The sequence below is a fragment of the Narcine bancroftii genome, chromosome 3 (genome assembly GCF_036971445.1).
Source record: "Narcine bancroftii isolate sNarBan1 chromosome 3, sNarBan1.hap1, whole genome shotgun sequence".
In the NCBI taxonomy this organism is placed as follows: domain Eukaryota; kingdom Metazoa; phylum Chordata; class Chondrichthyes; order Torpediniformes; family Narcinidae; genus Narcine; species Narcine bancroftii.
The window spans coordinates 100971624-100989541 of NC_091471.1; the positions used below are offsets into that span (position 1 = coordinate 100971624).

The window sequence follows — 17918 nt, forward strand, 5'->3', positions numbered from 1 at the left end:
GATTGGAAAAACCAGCCCGATTTCCATAGATAAATAGAAACTAAAATTAATTCAATGTCTGAGCTATTGCAATATAAAACAATGCATGTGCACAGTTTTTGCATTATTTTCAAATTTAAAAATAGAATTTATTTTCTGTATTAACAATGATTAATTTCTTAGAGATTTTCTTTCATTATATCTATTGTGCAGCAGAAAGAGAGCTATCATCGTTTCTCAACGTTTAGTGTCAAAGTACAATTTGGGTTACATATTGGAAATTGCCTTTCCACTGTAACATCAAAAGAGTTTCAGCGGGAGTGACTGTCGTAACCAAAGCTAAGAGTCAATTCCCTATACCTTATTGTAACCATCATGTACAAAGGTGTAAGGTGACTGACTGTATGATAAATAATTGCTGGTAAATCATAAAGAAAGCTTGTTGCTTTTAAGGTTCTCAAAGTCCAGCGGTTCCATCTGATGGTGGGTTTAATCTATAATGGGTCAAATTTAAAGCTGACAAAGTTATGTGTTTAGTTTTGTGATAGAGACACTATTTATCTTTGTGTGTGCCATTGGCTGTAAAATTCACGAAGCTGACTCCCAGCTTTTATCATGACGTCCACTCCTGCTAAAACAGGAATTCCTGGTGATTTCAAGGCTTTTCTCTCATAGTTAACATACAATTTTAATAGTAATTTCTGTTGCATAAAAGTAACCTAGATTGTTATCTTAAAGGAAAACCCTGACATTTCAATATAGGCAAGAAATACAAACTAACTGTATGATGAGACAACATTATATTGACATTGAACACTGTCTGACTAGCTGAGTGTTTACAGCATTTTCTGATTTTATTTCAGTTTTTTTATTTCCAATGGAAGACAGTAAATATGGTTCAGGGCTGGAACAATGGTTCTTGAGGGCATCAATTTGCTGATGGGCTGTATATTGTCTCTTTTCCCCAAGATGTCATGTTCAAGGGTATAGTGAGGGTTATGGGCAAGGTGCAGGTAGGTGGGACTAGAGGAGAGTACTTAGTTCGGTACGGACTAGAAGGGCTGAAATGGCCTGTTTCCGTGCTGCAATTGTTATATGGGAACAGACTGATACCAATTTTTTCACTCTACTATTTTAAATTAATTTATGACAGTCTTATCTTTATGGAGTCAATGCCTCAAATAAAATGTCAGAGAGAAACATAACATGATGTTATGTTGTTAAAATTTGTTCAACAAATTTGATGCTAACTTTGTAACATTTACAGGAAGGTACAAAGTTGAACGGAAGGCAGAAATGCTCATGAAGGGTATAGAAATACAAGGTTGGGAAGGCAGAGAATTAATAAAGACAACTAGAATGAGGATTTCCTTCAGTACTAACAATGGCAAAGTTTTATTCTACAGTGCATTTGGAGGACAAACTGTATCAGCCACATACATGTTGAAGCTCCATTCTCATACAATTAATTTTTATTAAACAGTTTTATTTTGGGTTAGACATGCAAGATTAAGTTGTGATTCTGAATTTATATGAGATTAAATTAGAAAAAAAATACATTCTCAGTTTCTCATAACCATGCAACGATTTGTGTTAATTTAAAGAACTTAGACTATAGAATAAGGTCCTTACATCGACACACTTTAAAACATGTCCTAGGAATTCAAATCCCTCTGCTTCATGATCTATCATCTTCTTTAATGAACTATAATGAACTATTTTACCTACAACCTGTAGGAATACTGTAGCACTTGAGTTGCCAAACCCATTCCAAGCAAAGCAGGTGAAATTGCCCGTGTCATTCACATTCACTGAATCAATGGTCAGTCTTTCTATGGTTTGATAGTGTTTAGGAAAGTTGTTGGATGACTTTGTCTTTGTCGTTCCCTAAAAGTGATGTGCAAAAGAAAATTATTTTATCTCATGCTGTTAGTTATTAAACCTCCACAAAGTTTGTGTCAAATCTCAGCACCACAATTATTCCATATTCCTTTCTTCTTTGATTTCTGGATGATTTTCATAAATTCCAGCAAATAGTCTTGATGGTATCACAAAATTCCAGCTAAGGGATCTAACTAAAATTGCCAGAAATCTTCAAGCACAATTTTTAAATCTGAAGACCCAATGCAAACTTTTTGTATTGCTGATCATTACAAATAATTGCACAATCAATTGAAGCCTGTGCTGTATTCATTATCGACATCATGTATAAACGCTTCATGATTGATGGCAACTGATTGATTTGTCCTAGAACTTTGCAACACATCCCTCCATTTACTCAAATCAAAAAGAAACATGAAATAGAAGCTACAAACCAAAAGAAGTAAACGACAGCTGATTATGATGTTAATGATATTGAAAGGGCATCATTCCAAAACATTAACTTTTTTCTTCTCACAGATGCTGACTGATCTGTTGAATATTTGCAGCATTTTCCTTCATTTTTATAACCAATTGTTTCAATGAAATTGTTTATGTACTTATATTAATCCACTCTTAAAATCATACCAAAGTAATATTATTTGAGATTATGAGCTTTTCTTGAAGTAATACCACACAAGTACTAAGATGGGTTGTGCCCAAGATGGTGGTGCCTGTGCTCAGCAGTGATCACAGGGGGATTGCAGATTATGGGAGAGCAGCAAGACATCAGAAAGGGGGAGAAAGAGCCCCCCCCCCCACATTGAGAAGGAAAGGAAAAGAAGATGACCCAACAGAACAGTGAACATGGCAGTGAATCAGTGATGGGTTCATCCGCTGAAGTACACTAAAAGTAACCGTGGCAGGAGACCAGCAAGGGGCTCAGCAGCTAAGGGACCCAAACAGGCTGTGGTCTGCTGGACACTGGTTCATGGGAACCAGCTATTCGAGCCAGGATTCGAGAAGGAGTTGATGGCAAGAAGGGCTCCCAAAGGGCCTCGAGCCCTGAAGACTTCCTGATCTGGAGGTCAGGTTGTCAATGAATCCAACAGGAATCTGTGTGGCTGTAGGAGCATTGGAGGCAAATCCATGGACATTCAATGACTCTGAAGGGATTCTTTTTTTTTTGTCTTTGACTCGTACTGTAAGGCACGCCGGGCAATACTAATAGCACTCTGTCTGACTTACAGCAGGCAAAAGTTAAAGTATATCATGTATGATACTTTTTAAATGTATTATTGCATGACAATAAAAGAAACCTTGAATCTCGATAAAATATTTATTAAATAGCCAGTGGATCAAGTGAGTACGCAGTCAAATACCACCACTGTGCAATGAAATTCCTGGGCAGTTATTTTTTTGCATCTCACACTGGTTCCATGGTCTTAATGCTTCTCTATAGAGAGGCTTGAACCAGTTTTACAGTCAGTTTTTCAGCAGTAAAGATGGTGCAGGGAATCCAGTGGGGTGGAGTGGATAGGGAATTATGGGGATAAGGGCTTAGAAGCAGGACATCTTGAGAGCAGTCTGATCGAGCTTAAGCAAAGGAGAGCAGATTGTTACAGAATGGTTGGATCTCTGCTCTCTCTGGACCTCAACAAAAAATGTGGCACAGACATCAGACCATTTGGAAGTGATGTCCAGTATTCTGTTCCAAGACCCTTGGTTAGTCTTCTGGTTGGATCTACATGGGATATGTTGCTCTGATTGGTATTTGAAACAGTGTAAGACCTTGGATTAAATATTTTAATATGGTTCTCATCATTCCATTGAGAGCACAGTACTCCCCATTTCAAGAGATAAAACTTGAGTTGAACTCGTCTCTGGCACAATACTCGATATGTTAGCATTGTTCCCAATAACTTGTAGACCAGAAAATGATATTTGGTTTAGAGAGTGAGCAACAGGGCGATAACCAAACTCGCTTATAATCATTCAATTTAATTCCTAAATGGTTTGACAGTTTTATGACTTACTCATTATTTAATGGTAAAGAACATGCTTAGAAGAGCATCCTAAGCTCTGGTAGCTGATAAATGTTTGGTTAATTAAACTACACCATCACGAGAATGTGCAATCGTGACTATTCTAGATATTTAAGATGATTTTTGACTAGGGGTGGCCATTCCAAAAGGAGGACATGGTCATAGGTTACCATTTATATATAGTGTGTTTGCATTTGTTGTTTTGCAATACCATTTAAATCTCATATTATTAAATATTTTATATATAGTAACCTATGACCATGTCCTCCTTTGGAATGGCCACCCTATTTTTGACTAAACCAAGTGAAACAAAATGAAGAATCCATAGATTTTTTTTTAGATTTAGACATCGAGCATAGTACCAGGCCCTTTCAGCCCATGAGCCCATGCCGCCCAATTGCTACCAATTGACTTACAAATCCCAGTATGTTTTTAAACAGTGGGAAAATCCACACAGACATAGGGATAAAATACAAACTCCTCACATACAACATGGAATTTGAATTCCAATCCTGATTTCTGGTGCTGTGACAGCACTGCACTTAATAGCTGAGAGAGGCCCAACAGCAGGGCTCCCAGCTGGAAGATAAAGAAAGCAATGGGAATGGGAGGGGGGAGAAAGAAAAAAGGAAACTAGAGACACAACAGATAACCAGCCCAGAAAAAGAGGACCAACATCAAGAAACCATGGAAAAAAAAACCCAACAAACTGAGACAAGCAGCTCAACAAGAAAGTCAGAAGAGACACAGATACAAGGAAGAGAAATAGAAGGCACAAACCCAAGAGCAGACACAGAAGAAGAAGAACACCAAAATGAGGACATCTGCCATTGATTCAAAATAGAAGCAATGGCCTGAACAAATGCCAGGGATATAGATGACAGAGCAAAGAAATGAGAAGCAGCACTCAAAAATAAATAAGATCATCAAAGTATCATATCGTAAAACTACTTCATGAAACGGAGAAGTCAGGTGATGGAGTAGTGGCCAGTAGGAGAATACCAGCCCTCTCCAGAAAAGAAGGAAATGGCACCAAAGAAAGAAAAACCAAAAACAACGGGAAGAAAAGAAGAAAGAAAGATGCGGAAGAGAAAGGTGAAGGCCTTACCTGCATGAAAAAACAGGGACCCATCGTGGAAAGAGGAGCCCGCTCCCCAAGGTTAGTGGAGACCCCGCAGGGTCACGACCCACCAACCGCAGGACTGCAAAAATGGCTCACGGAGCCAAATAGCGATGCGCACGATAAGGAGAACACCGACGGGAGGGGGGACCAGCTGTAGAGTGAAACTCCACAGCATGAACAGCTGAGAGAGGCCCAACAGCAGGGCTCCCAGCTGGAAGATAAAGAAAGCAATGGGAATGGGAGGGGGGGAGAAAGAAAAAAGGAAACTAGAGACACAACAGATAACCAGCCCAGAAGAAGAGGACCAACATCAAGAAACCATGGAAAAAAAAATACCCAACAAACTGAGACAAGCAGCTCAACAAGAAAGTCAGAAGAGACACAGATACAAGGAAGAGAAATAGAGGACACAAACCCAAGAGCAGTCACAGAAGAAGTAGAACACCAAGCTCTGCACAAAGGAATAGGAGGTAAAATGAATGGACAGTACATAGATTTAAAAAATTTTCAAGAACAAATGAAAGCATTAAAAGAATGGCTGACACTAGAATTTATTAAAATGAAAAGTACAGAAGAAAAAGTGAGTAGAATAGAGCTGGTCATAACAGATGTAGGGAAAAGATTAGAAAATATGGAAGAACGTTTAATGGTGGTAGAAATGGAAGTGAATGACTTAAAAAGAAAATTGGAAGAAAGTGACAAAAAAGTTAAAGAAACACAGGAGTTGTTAGCTCAGAAGATGGATATAATGGAAAACTATAGTAGGCGAAACAATATAAAGATAGTGGGCCTTAAGGAAGATGAAGAAGGCAATGATATGAAAGAATTTATAAAAGAATGGATCCAAAAAGTCCTGGGAATGCCAGAAATGCAGGAAGGAATGGAAATAGAAAGGGCACACAGAACATTAGCCCCGAAACCACAGTCACAGCAAAAACCAAGATCCGTTTTAGTAAAATTTCTGAGATATACGACAAGAGAAAATATATTGGAGAAGGCAATGAATAAAATTAGAGAAGACAAAAAACCCATTGGAATACAAAGATCAAAAAAAAAATTTCTACCCAGACATAAGTTTTGAGCTCCTAAAGAAGAGGAAGGAGTTTAACACAGCAAAATCGACTCTATGGAAAAAAGGCTATAAATTTATGTTAAGATATCCAGCGGTGCTTAAAATAGTTATCCCGTGGCAACAAAACAGACTGTTCTCAGATCTGGAGAAAGTATGAGAATTTGCAGAATCCCTGCAAGACAGAAAGAAGGATGAAGAGATGTAACAAGAACAAAGAACAACAAAAAAACAACATATAAAGAAGTAAAAATAATGTATAAGTAAGAACTAAAGGAGGGAAGAAAAGGGAAGTAAGGGAGAAGGGGGAAAAAAGAGGAGGGGTTAAAAATATATAAATAAATAAATAGATAAATAGACAGATGAATAAATAAATAAATAAATAGATAGATGGATAGATGAATAAATAGGAAAAAGAGAAGAAAAGGGGGGGGCTTTGGTGTAATGTGAAGATAAAAGTCTTTTCTGGAGGGGGTTGGGTGGGAGAGAATAACAGTCACTGTGAAATCAGTTGACACTTGCGAATGGGTTTGCAGTCTGAATGGAGATGGGAGTTGTGGTTGCCTGGCAAGGGACAAGGGGTGACTCAGAGAGGGGTGGGGACACTTGAGGTTAAGGAAATTTTAGATGTGGGAATGGTTGAAATATTTTATGTTTTAGAAGTGTTGTCATACAGAGCATTCAAAAAAAGAAAACTGAGAAATTGAAATGGGGAAAAGGGGAAAGGTGGTGGTGAGGAAGCAGAAATGAGATGTAAACAAAGTATGAGATGGCCATGTTGAACTATATGACTATAAATATTAATGGAATACATAACCAAATCAAAAGGAAGAGGCTATTAAATTTACTGAAAAAAGAAAAAATAGATATAGCATTTGTGCAGGAAACGCATCTAACTGAAGTGGAACACAAGAAATTAAGGAGCGATTGGGTAGGGCACATAACGACAGCATCATATAACTCAAAAGCCAGAGGTGTAGCTATATTAATCAATAAAAATGTACCAATCAAAATAGAGGAGAAAATAATAGATCCAGCAGGGAGATACGTAATGTTAAAATGTCAGATATATTCAGAACTCTGGAATTTGGTCAGTATATATGCACCTAATAAAGAGGATCAAAAGTTTATGCAAGATATTTTTTTGAAGATTGTAGATATGCAGGGGAATATATTGATAGGAGGGGACTTCAACCTTAATTTGGATTCAAAGATGGATAAAACAGGACAAAAGACTAGCAGAAAGAACAAAGTAGCCAAATTTATGGTTAAATCAATGCAGGAAAGGCAACTTTTGGATATATGGAGGAGACAACACCCAAAGGAGAAGGAATACTCATAGTAAAACATACTCAAGGATTGACCTGTTCCTGTTGTCAGCTCATATCCAAGGGAGAGTTAAGAAAACGGAATATAAAGCTAGATTGCTATCTGATCACTCACCCCTGTTATTAGCAATAGAAATGGAGAACATCCTACCAAGAACATATAGATGGAGATTAAACTCCATGCTACATAAAAGACAGGATTTTAGAGAATTTATTGAGCGCCAAGTTAAAATGCACTTTGAAATAAATATGGAATCAGTGAAAGACAAATTTATATTATGGGATGCAATGAAAGCCTTCATCAAAGGGCAGATAATAAGTTATGTAACTAATATGTAAAAGGACTACAATCGGGAAATAGAACAGCTGGAAAAGGAAATAGTAAGTACAGAAAAAGAACTAGCAACGAGGGAAGATACAACAAAAAGAAGAGAATTGGCGGACAAAAAAATAAAATACGAAACACTACAAATGTATAAGGTGGAGAAGAACATAATGGAAATAAAGCAGAAGTATTATGAGCTAGGAGAAAAAATGCACAAAATACTGGCTTGGCAGCTTAAAACAGAACAAGCTAAAAGAATGGTATTGGCATCGAGGAAAAGTGACAAATAAATTACATATAACCCAACAGAGATCAATGAAAACTTTAAGGAATTCTACGAGCAATTATACCGAACTGAGAACGAAGGGAAAGAAGACAAAATAAATGAATTTCTAGCTAAAATTGAACTACTGAAATTGCAAGAAGAGGAGCAAAACAAATTGATAAAACCATTTGAAATAGAGGAAATACAAGGTATATTAAAAAAGCTACCGAACAATAAAACGCCTGGGGAGGACGGACTCCCAATAGAATTCTATAAAACATTTAAAGAGTTACTAATTCCTCCTCTCCTGGAAGTAATGAACCAGATAGAAGAAATACAAAACATGCCAGATGCATGTAAAACAGCAATAATTACAGTAATACCAAAGATGGGGAAAGATCTGACTGTATACCAAAAATAGTAAAACTAGATCAAACTGGATTTATTAAGAAAAAATGAACAACAGATAATGTCTGTAAGTTCATTAACTTAATCCATGCAGTACAAGGAAATAAGACACCAACAGCAGCTGTTGCTTTAGATGCAGAGAAAGCCTTTGACAGGGTAGAATGGAATTATTTATTCAAAGTATTACAGAGGTTCAACCTACCAGAGAAATATATTAATTGGATTATTTATATTTATATAAGGGTCCACTGGCGAAGGTGACAATAAATGGATATATATCAAACCAATTTAAATTGAGCAGGTCAACTAGGCAGGGATGTCCACTATCTCCCTTACTGTTTGCTTTAGCAATAGAACCATTGGCAGAACTGATAAGAACAGAAAATAAAATAAATGTGATAAAAATAAAAGAGAAGGAATATAAAATCAGTCTATTTGCAGATGACATCATAGTAAACTTACAGAACCAGAATTATCAATAAAAGAATTGCACAAGAAATTGAAGGAATATGGAAAAATATCGGGGTACAAGAACAATGCAAATAAAAGTGAAGCAATACCAATGAATAATGTGGATTTCGCAAAGTTTAAAAAAGAATCACCATTTAAATGGCAAACACAAGCAATTTGATACCTAGGTATTAGACTAGATAATAATCTAGGCCATCAATACAAATTAAATTATCAGCCATTAATGAAGAAATTACAAGATGACAGAACATTGGAAAGATTTACCACTAATACTGATAGGAAGGGTAAATTGCATTAAAATGAATATCTTCCCAAGGATACAATACTTATTTCAATCCTTACCAATTCCCTTAACAGAGAAATTCTTCAATGAGCTAAAGAAAATAATAAGGAAATTCTTATGGAAAGGGGGGAAACCGAGGATAGCGCTAGATAAATTAACAGAATGGTACAAACAAGGTGGTTTTCAGCTACTAAACTTTAAGAATTATTATAGAGCAGCACAATTAAGATATCTATCAGATTTTTATCCAACAAGGGAAAAACCAGATTGGACCAGGATAGAGCTAGATAAAATAGGGGAGAAGGTACCAGAACATATACTTTATAAGTGGGATGAAAAACTGGTGCAATATAGAAGTTCACCAGTACTGCACCATCTGCTCAACATTTGGAAGAACATTCATGTAGAAAGAAAAAAAAACAAATTACCAACTACCAAAATTATTATTGACACAAAATCAACTAATCCCTTTCACAATAGATAACCTTTCCTTTAGAGAATGGGAGAGAAAAGGGATTAAAAGAATAGAAAATTGTTTTTTGGGAAATAATTTATTATCATTTGAACAAATTAAGTATAAATATGGAATAATTCATGGTGCAATGTTTGGATACCACCAAGTGAAAACCTACTTAAAGGAGAAACTGGGAAGCAGATTGAGATTACCAGAAGAAAGCAGCTTTGAATATGTGATTACAGACACAATGATAATTAAAAGATTTATAACAAACATGTACATCAACCTGCAAGAGAAAGAAAATGATGAAATAAGCTATAAACAAAAGTTGGAACAAGATCTAAACATAAAGATAAAAAATGAATATGGGAAAAGCTATGCTCCGGAACTATGAGAAATTTAATAAACACGAGGTTACGCATGATACAATATAACTGGTTACAAAGGCTATATATCACACCCCAAAAGTTAAATAAATGGGATCCAACATTATCAGATAGATGTTTTCACTGTAAGAAGGAAACGGGAACAACAGTACATGCAATTTGGGCATGTGAGAAAGTGAAAAGTTTTGGGAAGATCTAAATTAGGTATTAAATAAAAACACAAAAAGCAACATACTAAAAAATCCAGAGATCTTTCTTCTAAGTAATATAAGAAGTAAAGAATTAGTCCTCAAACTGGATGAAGTGCAAAAAAGATTTATTATGATAGCCTCAGCTGTAGCAAAAAAATGTATAATGTCAACTTGGAAATCAGAAAAGAGCCTGAGAGTACAGCAATGGTACATAGAAAATCTATTCCATTGGAAAAAATAACATATAATTTAAAAAGTAAAGTCACATTATTTGAACAAATTTGGGAACCAAACATGGAACACAACAGAGAGGGCCTACCGCGGACCTCCACCCCTTAAAATGATAGAATGAGAAGAAGACGAAATGAACTGACCCAGTGTGTAAAAGTAGATGACACCATTTTCTTGTTTATTTTCATTGTGTGATGACATTGTTTAATGGGTTTATTGTATTGTATATGTTGAACATTTAATGGGTTTGGAGGGGGGTGGGAAGGGAGGGGGGAAAAAGGGGAGAAAATGACACTGTGTATATTCAAGAGGGAAATGTTTGTGTGTATTTTAATTAATATGGTTCATAGTGTGAAAAATAAAATAAAAAATTTTAAAAAGCTACTTCATTAAACCATTCTTGAAAGCTTTTGTTGATTATTAATTTCCAATTACGTCGTGGAAAGAAAGAATAATTTCATAACAATAAAATACTATGCTGTTTGAAGCCCATGTAAAGGTAGGTTGTTTACAAAATAATCATTCAACCAGAAATATTATTTAGAAGATATGGTCAAAACATGGCCTATCTTGTAGTATTCAAAACTCCTACCACTTTATTTACTTATAAGTTCTCAAGCCACAGCCATCATTAACAGCAAAATAAGATGAAAGGAACTGACACAAAAGCATCAGATATGAGCAACACCTATCGCTTCAAGCCAAAAAAATTTCCTCTGAAAACCCTTCGGCTCACATGAAATGTGCCCACTGATGTCTCTCCAATCTAGTTTCTGACTGTTGTCTTTCCTTCTATACCACTGGCCCTTAATAATTCCCTTCCCTGCATTTTCAAAGGTTAAATAAATATTAAAAAATTTAAATGGCAAAAAAATTATTCAAAATAGGATTGTTACTTTCACTCTTCCAGGTTCATGTAAAAATGGCAGCTGAGGAGATTTAAAGTAGAAATTCCTCTGTGCTTAATGACATGATGAAGAGAATAAATACCAGCAGCATTTTTTTAACACATCCAATGTGCAATGTGCTATGATCATTTCAATTATGAATTTCAGAATCAGGTCAAAAGTGGCACAAGACAAACAGATTTTGCTGTGTTCTTTCCCACAACTTCAAGTAATGGAGCCAATTTTGTCTCAGTGGTGGCCAGCAATGGATGTGGGTGCCACAAGTCTGCAGAGGCTGAACAAAGAGAAGCTGGAGGAACTCAGCAGGACAGTATCTATGAATAGAAATGGTCATCAATAAATCAGGTCGGGACCCTTTATCAGGGCTAAAGAAGGAGCAGAAGATAGCAAGTAAACGAAGGGGAGGAAATGAGCTGGGAAAAGGCTTTTTTTTTTAATTTTTTTTATTTTTCACACCATAAATCACATTAGCCATGATATACACTATTTCTTTTCACACATATACAGTGACTTTTTCTCCCCCCCCCCCCCCTTTCCTCCCAAACCACCCCCCCACCCCCCCCTCTCATCCATTTTAGGTATACAATCTAGGTTGCATTAAGCCAGTCAGACAATGTTGTCATTCAACAAAATTACACCAGAAATTCTACTGAGTCCATTCTTTTCTTTCCTTCTCCTTCCATCAACTTAGGTAGTGTTTGTCCCCGGTAGGTTTTCGCTATTGTATTTAATGTAAGGCTCCTATACTTGTTCGAATATTTCAATATTATTTCTTAACCAATATGTTATTTTTTCTAATGGAATACATTTATTCATTTAAATTTGGTAGTTTCTTCCTTTTAATTTGGTTATGTATTCCATTAATATTTAAAGACATATAGTTCAGCGTAGCCCTTTTATATTTTGTTTATCTTCTCTTTCCGTTTTTCCATCATTACCTTTCCTCCTTTTCCATTTCTGTTTTCTTATTTTCAACTCTTTATAAGACAACATTCCTACAACATCTAACATTTTCTTTATTCTCCTATTTCTATCTTATTTATCCCCAATCTCCCCTTCACCTCCTGAGTTGTCCTTTATCCCTTGTCGGACAACCACATCTCCCCTCTCCATTTGGATTTGCGAATCCATTCGCAAGTGTCAACTGATTGTGCAGTGACCGCTATTTCCCCCCACCCCGCCTCCCCCAGAAAAGATTTCACTTTTCATATGTCACAAAGGTCCCTCTTTTAATTCCCTCCTTATTCTCTCTATTCCATTACCTTCCCTTATTAATTCTTGTCTATACTATCTATATTTTCCTCTAAGTACAGATAAATTCATGTATGCTCATTGTCTCTATTCACTCTTATACCTCTTTACCTGCATACATATCAATCGTGATCATTTTTACTCTCATTACCCGTCTTCATCCCTCAGTCTATTTTTGTCTTTACCCACATACATATCAGTCGTGATCATTTTAACTCTCATTACCCGTCTTCCTCCCTCAGTCTATTTTTGTAATTGTTCTGCAAATTTTCGTGCTTCTTCTGGATCCGAGAATAGTCTGTTTTGTTGTCCTGGAATAAATATTTTCAATACCGCTGGATGCTTTAGTATAAATTTATACCCTTTCTTCCATAAAATCGCCTTTGCTGTATTGAACTCTTTTCTCTTCTTTAGGAGTTCAAAACTTATATCTGGATAAATGAAGATTTTTTGCCCTTTATACTCCAGTGGTTTGTTGCCCTCTCTTACTTTTTCCATTGTCTTCTCCAGTACCTTTTCTCTTGTAGTATATCTTAGGAATTTTACTACAATAGATCTTGGTTTTTGTTGTGGTTGTGGTTTAGAGGCCAATACTCTATGTGCCCTTTCTATTTCCATTTCTTGCTGTAGTTCTGGACATCCTAGGGTCTTAGGGATCCACTCTTTTATAAACTCCCTCATATTCTTGCCTTCTTCATCTTCCTTAAGGCCCACTATCTTTATGTTATTTCTTCTGTTATGGTTTTCCATTGTATCTATTTTTTGAGCTAGTAGTTCTTGTGTCTCTTTAGTTTTTTTATTAGATTTCTCCAATTTCTTTTTTAAGTCTTCTACCTCCATTTCTGCTGCTACTGCCCGCTCTTCCATCTTGTCCATTTTTTTTCCCATTTCTGTTAAGGTCATCTCCATTTTAATTATTTTCTCCTCTGTGTTGTTTATTCTTTTTCTTAAATCCTTAAATTCCTGTGTTTGCCATTCTTTAAATGACTCCATGTATCCTTTAATAAGAGCAAGTATATCCTTTACCTTGCCTATCTTTTCTTCTTCTATTTCACCATACTCTTCCTCTTCTTCTTCCTCTGGGTTGGCCATCTGTTGTTTCTTTGTTGCCCTTTCCTCCTCTTCTTTCTTGTTTCTATTGTCTTCTGTGGTCTCTTCTTGCTGCAGGTGTTCTGCAGCTGTCGTTGCCGGCTGTGGAGATCGACTCCCCAGCTGGTCCCCCCTCCCGTCGGTGTGTTTTTTTTCATTCGCATTGCGCATGCGCAATTCATCGCGCATGCGCGGTTGCGCACTTCTACTCGGCTCAGCGAGCCATTTTTGTAGTCCATTATTTACCGACCTGAGGGAGCGGGTTTCTCTCTCCGCAGCGGGCCTCTTCGGACAGGTAAGGCCTTCACCTTTTTCCTCCTTTGTCTTCTCTTCCTCTCTTCTTACCGTTGCTTTCGATTTTTCTTTTTTTGTCGCCATATTCTTTCCACCTTTATACTCACTTTTCTGTAACTTTTATTTCTGTGCCTTTGTGTTTTCTCTTGTTTTTCCCGACTTTTCTGGAGAGGGCTGGAGTTCACCGTCCGGCCACTACTCCATCACGTGACTCCTCCCCCAGCTGGGAAAAGGCTTGAAGGAGCCAAGAGGTGATAGGGAATTGGACATAAGAAGATGGGAAAGGTGGTGAGGCAGGTAAAGGGGGACCCAGTGGGAGGGCATTAAAGAAAACTGTTTTAAGAAGTAGTGAGAACAATATATCATATTTCCCAAAGGAGGAACATGGTGTGTTATTCTTCAAATTCACCAAGCATCTGCACTCTGTCTGTCGATCCAAGCTAGAACTTCCAGTTGCTGGCCATTTTACTTCCCCTCAACATTTCCACATGGACATCCAATACCAGGGTGAGGCTAAACCTAAACCACAATTCCTCGCGGCCAGCCTGAAACGCAACAGCATGAATATTGAGTTTTCCAGTTTTAGGTGAGCTCCACCTTTATCTGGTTCTACTGTTTCATCTCTCAAAACTTACTCCCATTCTCATTTTTCTCTCTAATCACCTATCTCCTTCCAGTGGTTGCTTCTTCCAGTTGTCTCTCCACTTCTACCTTCTCTCTAGTACCCTATCATAACTTACCCCCTCCCCAGCTACCATACCCCTACCCACATTATCTTGTTAGAGCCTGACCTGAAAAGTTTACGTTTACTGGTAAGTAAAATCATATGACTGAATTCTCCATGGACACTACCTGACCTATTGAGTCCCTCCAATTACTCATTGTTGATTCAAGTTTCCAGGATCTTCAGTTCTTATGTTTCTCTAATTCCCAGAAGCTGACGGTCATCAGCCAAAATAAGTAAATAGGCATTTGAGATGTCCAGCGGGAAAAGAAGGGCTTATGTTTGAGATGGAAGGCAACAGGAGTACCTTTGAAGTTTCCACACTTTATTGACTCCTCACTTTCTATGATAGCTAAATTAATTATTTTTACTAAGTTCCACCCTGCTGTGATGACCCATTAAAATCAGAAGACCCATTTAACATGCAAGGTCTCACCTCAGACTACTCCCCAAACAACTTCCAGAATTTGCCACCAAGAGGATTGCCAAAGGCACGTGGCTTATTTTTAATAAGATTAGCAGTGAACTAACCAAATATCCACCCTTTAATGATATCATATTAGATAAAGAATTTCAGTTAGAAAATTTAACATTTTGTAAGGAAAAAAAAGAGATTTTCCTCAAGTAACTAAAATAAGCTGGGAAAAACAAAGTCTATATTCTTCCTATAGTTATGTTTCTACTGGTAGAATTCTATTCATTAAGTTTGAAACTGTTGATTGTGTAAACAAAGGCAAATGTTATTATACTTACTGTACTTTGTGGATGGTTCCATTTCATGTTTACTTCATGATTTACATTTTTTATTATGCAAGACATCTGAAACTTCTCTCCTTCCTTCATCAATTCTTTATTTACTTCCAAAGTGATTCCTGGTGGACGTTTGGGGACTGAAACATTGCAGGAATAATTTATTTATGAGCTGTGATTGCTTTGATAAAATAGCACACCAACAACTGGCTCTTTCATCCCCTAGTAAACAAACATACAATCCATACTTGAATTTTCTAACCAATGCAGTTCTTAATTTTGACTTGTAATTAAATATTTATTTTCTGGTATAATGAAATAGACCTAATATTTGTGGAAATGTGTCTTCTTTTTCTCAAAACACAAAAGTCTGAATTTAATGTCAAAAATCTCAAACTTTGGAACTTTTGTTTCTCCAGTTTTACTGAGAAAGTTCATGTGAGTGCAAACTTCTTCACCTAGTTAAGTCACTTATGACATCAGTGGAATTTTGCTTCTGTTAATAGATGCTACTTTACAGATATTTTCATGAGAAAATTGCTGAGATGTCTCTCTTTTATTTAAGTACACAATTCCATTATTTCCATACCACGCAATATTAACTTTTTTTGCACACAGTGAGCTCTTTCCAATATCAGGATTAGCAGATCCAAAAAATATGTGTTGTCCCAGCAATTGAAAAAAACATATATGTGGTATCTTTTCAATAGATATTGAGGCAGAAGTTGGTGTCATGAAGCCTCTGTGTGGAGTTGAGAATACCTAGGTCAACATAACATTCCAGTAATGGGGGAGTATAACATAAAGAGAGACTATGTCGTTCAGATGTACGGCATTTTCACTCTGTCTCTGAAAATGACCTTTCTTAGAAGTGAACATTTAGCATTTTAATTTAGGTGTCACAAAGCCAGGACTACTAAAAAGCTGGGTTATAAACTTTAAATGCAACAGTGATAAACATATTGCCACAATACTAATCATTTAAAACTGGAACCTTTGTAAATTATGCTCTCTGGCAAGCAATAACTTGTAGATCACAGATTAACAATTTTTTTTCTAATGATGGCTCAACACCCTTCTAATCTCTTGGTTTTGATTAATGGAACTTTCCACTGACTCAATGCCTTAAAGGAGGCGGAAAGAAAAAGTAAATAAAAATTGAATCCTTTACATGATATGCAAAGTTTTGGTTAAACCGCAACAACAAAGTCTCTGTGTGCTATGACTGTGAATTGTGAATAGTCAGGATGGAAACCTATAGTTTCACCTTTCATTTTGCTTACCTATTTGGAGTCACAGAGAGAATCAATAGCCCTTCAAGTCCCCACAGACTACCAAATGCCCATTTTTTACACTAATCCATTATCAGTTATATTCAGTGCTCTTCCAATATTCTCATTATCTCTCTCTAGTTTCAGGGACAATTCACTATGGCTAATTAATCTATCAAGCAATATGTCTTTAGAACATGATGGGGGGGGGGGGGGGGGGGGCGGAGGGAAGAATCTGGAGCACCCAAAGGGAATCTACACAGTCACAAGGAAAATGCAAAAAGACATTTTCTCACAGTCCTAATAAATGTATAAAGTTTTAAAAGATAGAAAGTCTCTGAAATAATATGGTAGTTTGAAACAATTATAATAAATTCTATAACCCATTTAATATTTTAATATTTTGTACATCTTAAAAGCAATGGTGAGAATTGGTTATTTAATGAATGTAACGCAGAATTTTGTAGATGAACTCCAATCAGGCCAAAGGATGTTATTTTTAAACTATAATTGTGAACACATAGAGAGGATAAGTTTCTTTGACTCATGGATAAAGATAAGAATGTCACCCGGTACCGAGACTCAACTACTGATTAACTTTTTTGTAGTCATTCATTTGTGTTTCTAGCATCAGCCACTAGAAATTAATGCCTCCCCTATGGCCTTGTTCTTCTCTACTCTTACAAAATGCCATTTAAAATCAAGGGAGATTTTTCACACCTCCCCTACCTCTTTGCTAAGAATAGAGCCTGATTTAATTTGTGTAGAGGTGTGTGATGAGCAGCCATATAATACAATAGCTAACAGATCATCTAAATGTACAATTCAATGCAATAAATGTTTGAATCTGTCATCATTATTTTCATGGGATTATAACCATATAACAATTACAGCACGGAAACAGGCCATTTCAGCCCTTCTAGTCCGTACTGAACTAAGTACTCTCCTCTAGTCCCACCTACCTGCACCTTGCCCATAACCCTCACTATATCCTTGAACATGCCATCTTGGGGAAAAGAGACAATATACAGCCCATCAGCAAATTGATGCCCTCAAGAACCATTGTTCCAGCCCTGAACCATATTTACTCTCTTCCATTGGAAATAAAAAAACTGAAATAAAATCAGAAAATGCTGTAAACACTCAGCTAACCAGACAGCATCTGTGAAAGGAGAAGCAGATTTAATATTTCAGGCTAAAAGTTCATAGT

The 17918-nt window shown here is 36.5% G+C and overlaps 1 protein-coding gene across 4 annotated transcripts in view; it reads right to left on the minus strand.

The window, feature by feature from the left end:
* Positions 1-17918, minus strand: part of LOC138757405 (mast/stem cell growth factor receptor Kit-like) — a 101032-nt gene that overhangs the window by 55977 nt on the left and 27137 nt on the right. For 3 of the 4 annotated variants that reach the window (XM_069924651.1, XM_069924653.1, XM_069924652.1), the window contains exons 4-5: positions 15441-15577; positions 1704-1866 (exon numbers count right to left, since the gene is read on the minus strand). The exons of the other annotated variant lie outside the window; for it this stretch is intronic. In XM_069924651.1, coding sequence (XP_069780752.1) covers positions 1704-1866; positions 15441-15577 — 300 coding nt within the window. The remainder of the gene's footprint in view (positions 1-1703; positions 1867-15440; positions 15578-17918) is intronic. 4 annotated transcript variants of the gene reach the window in all.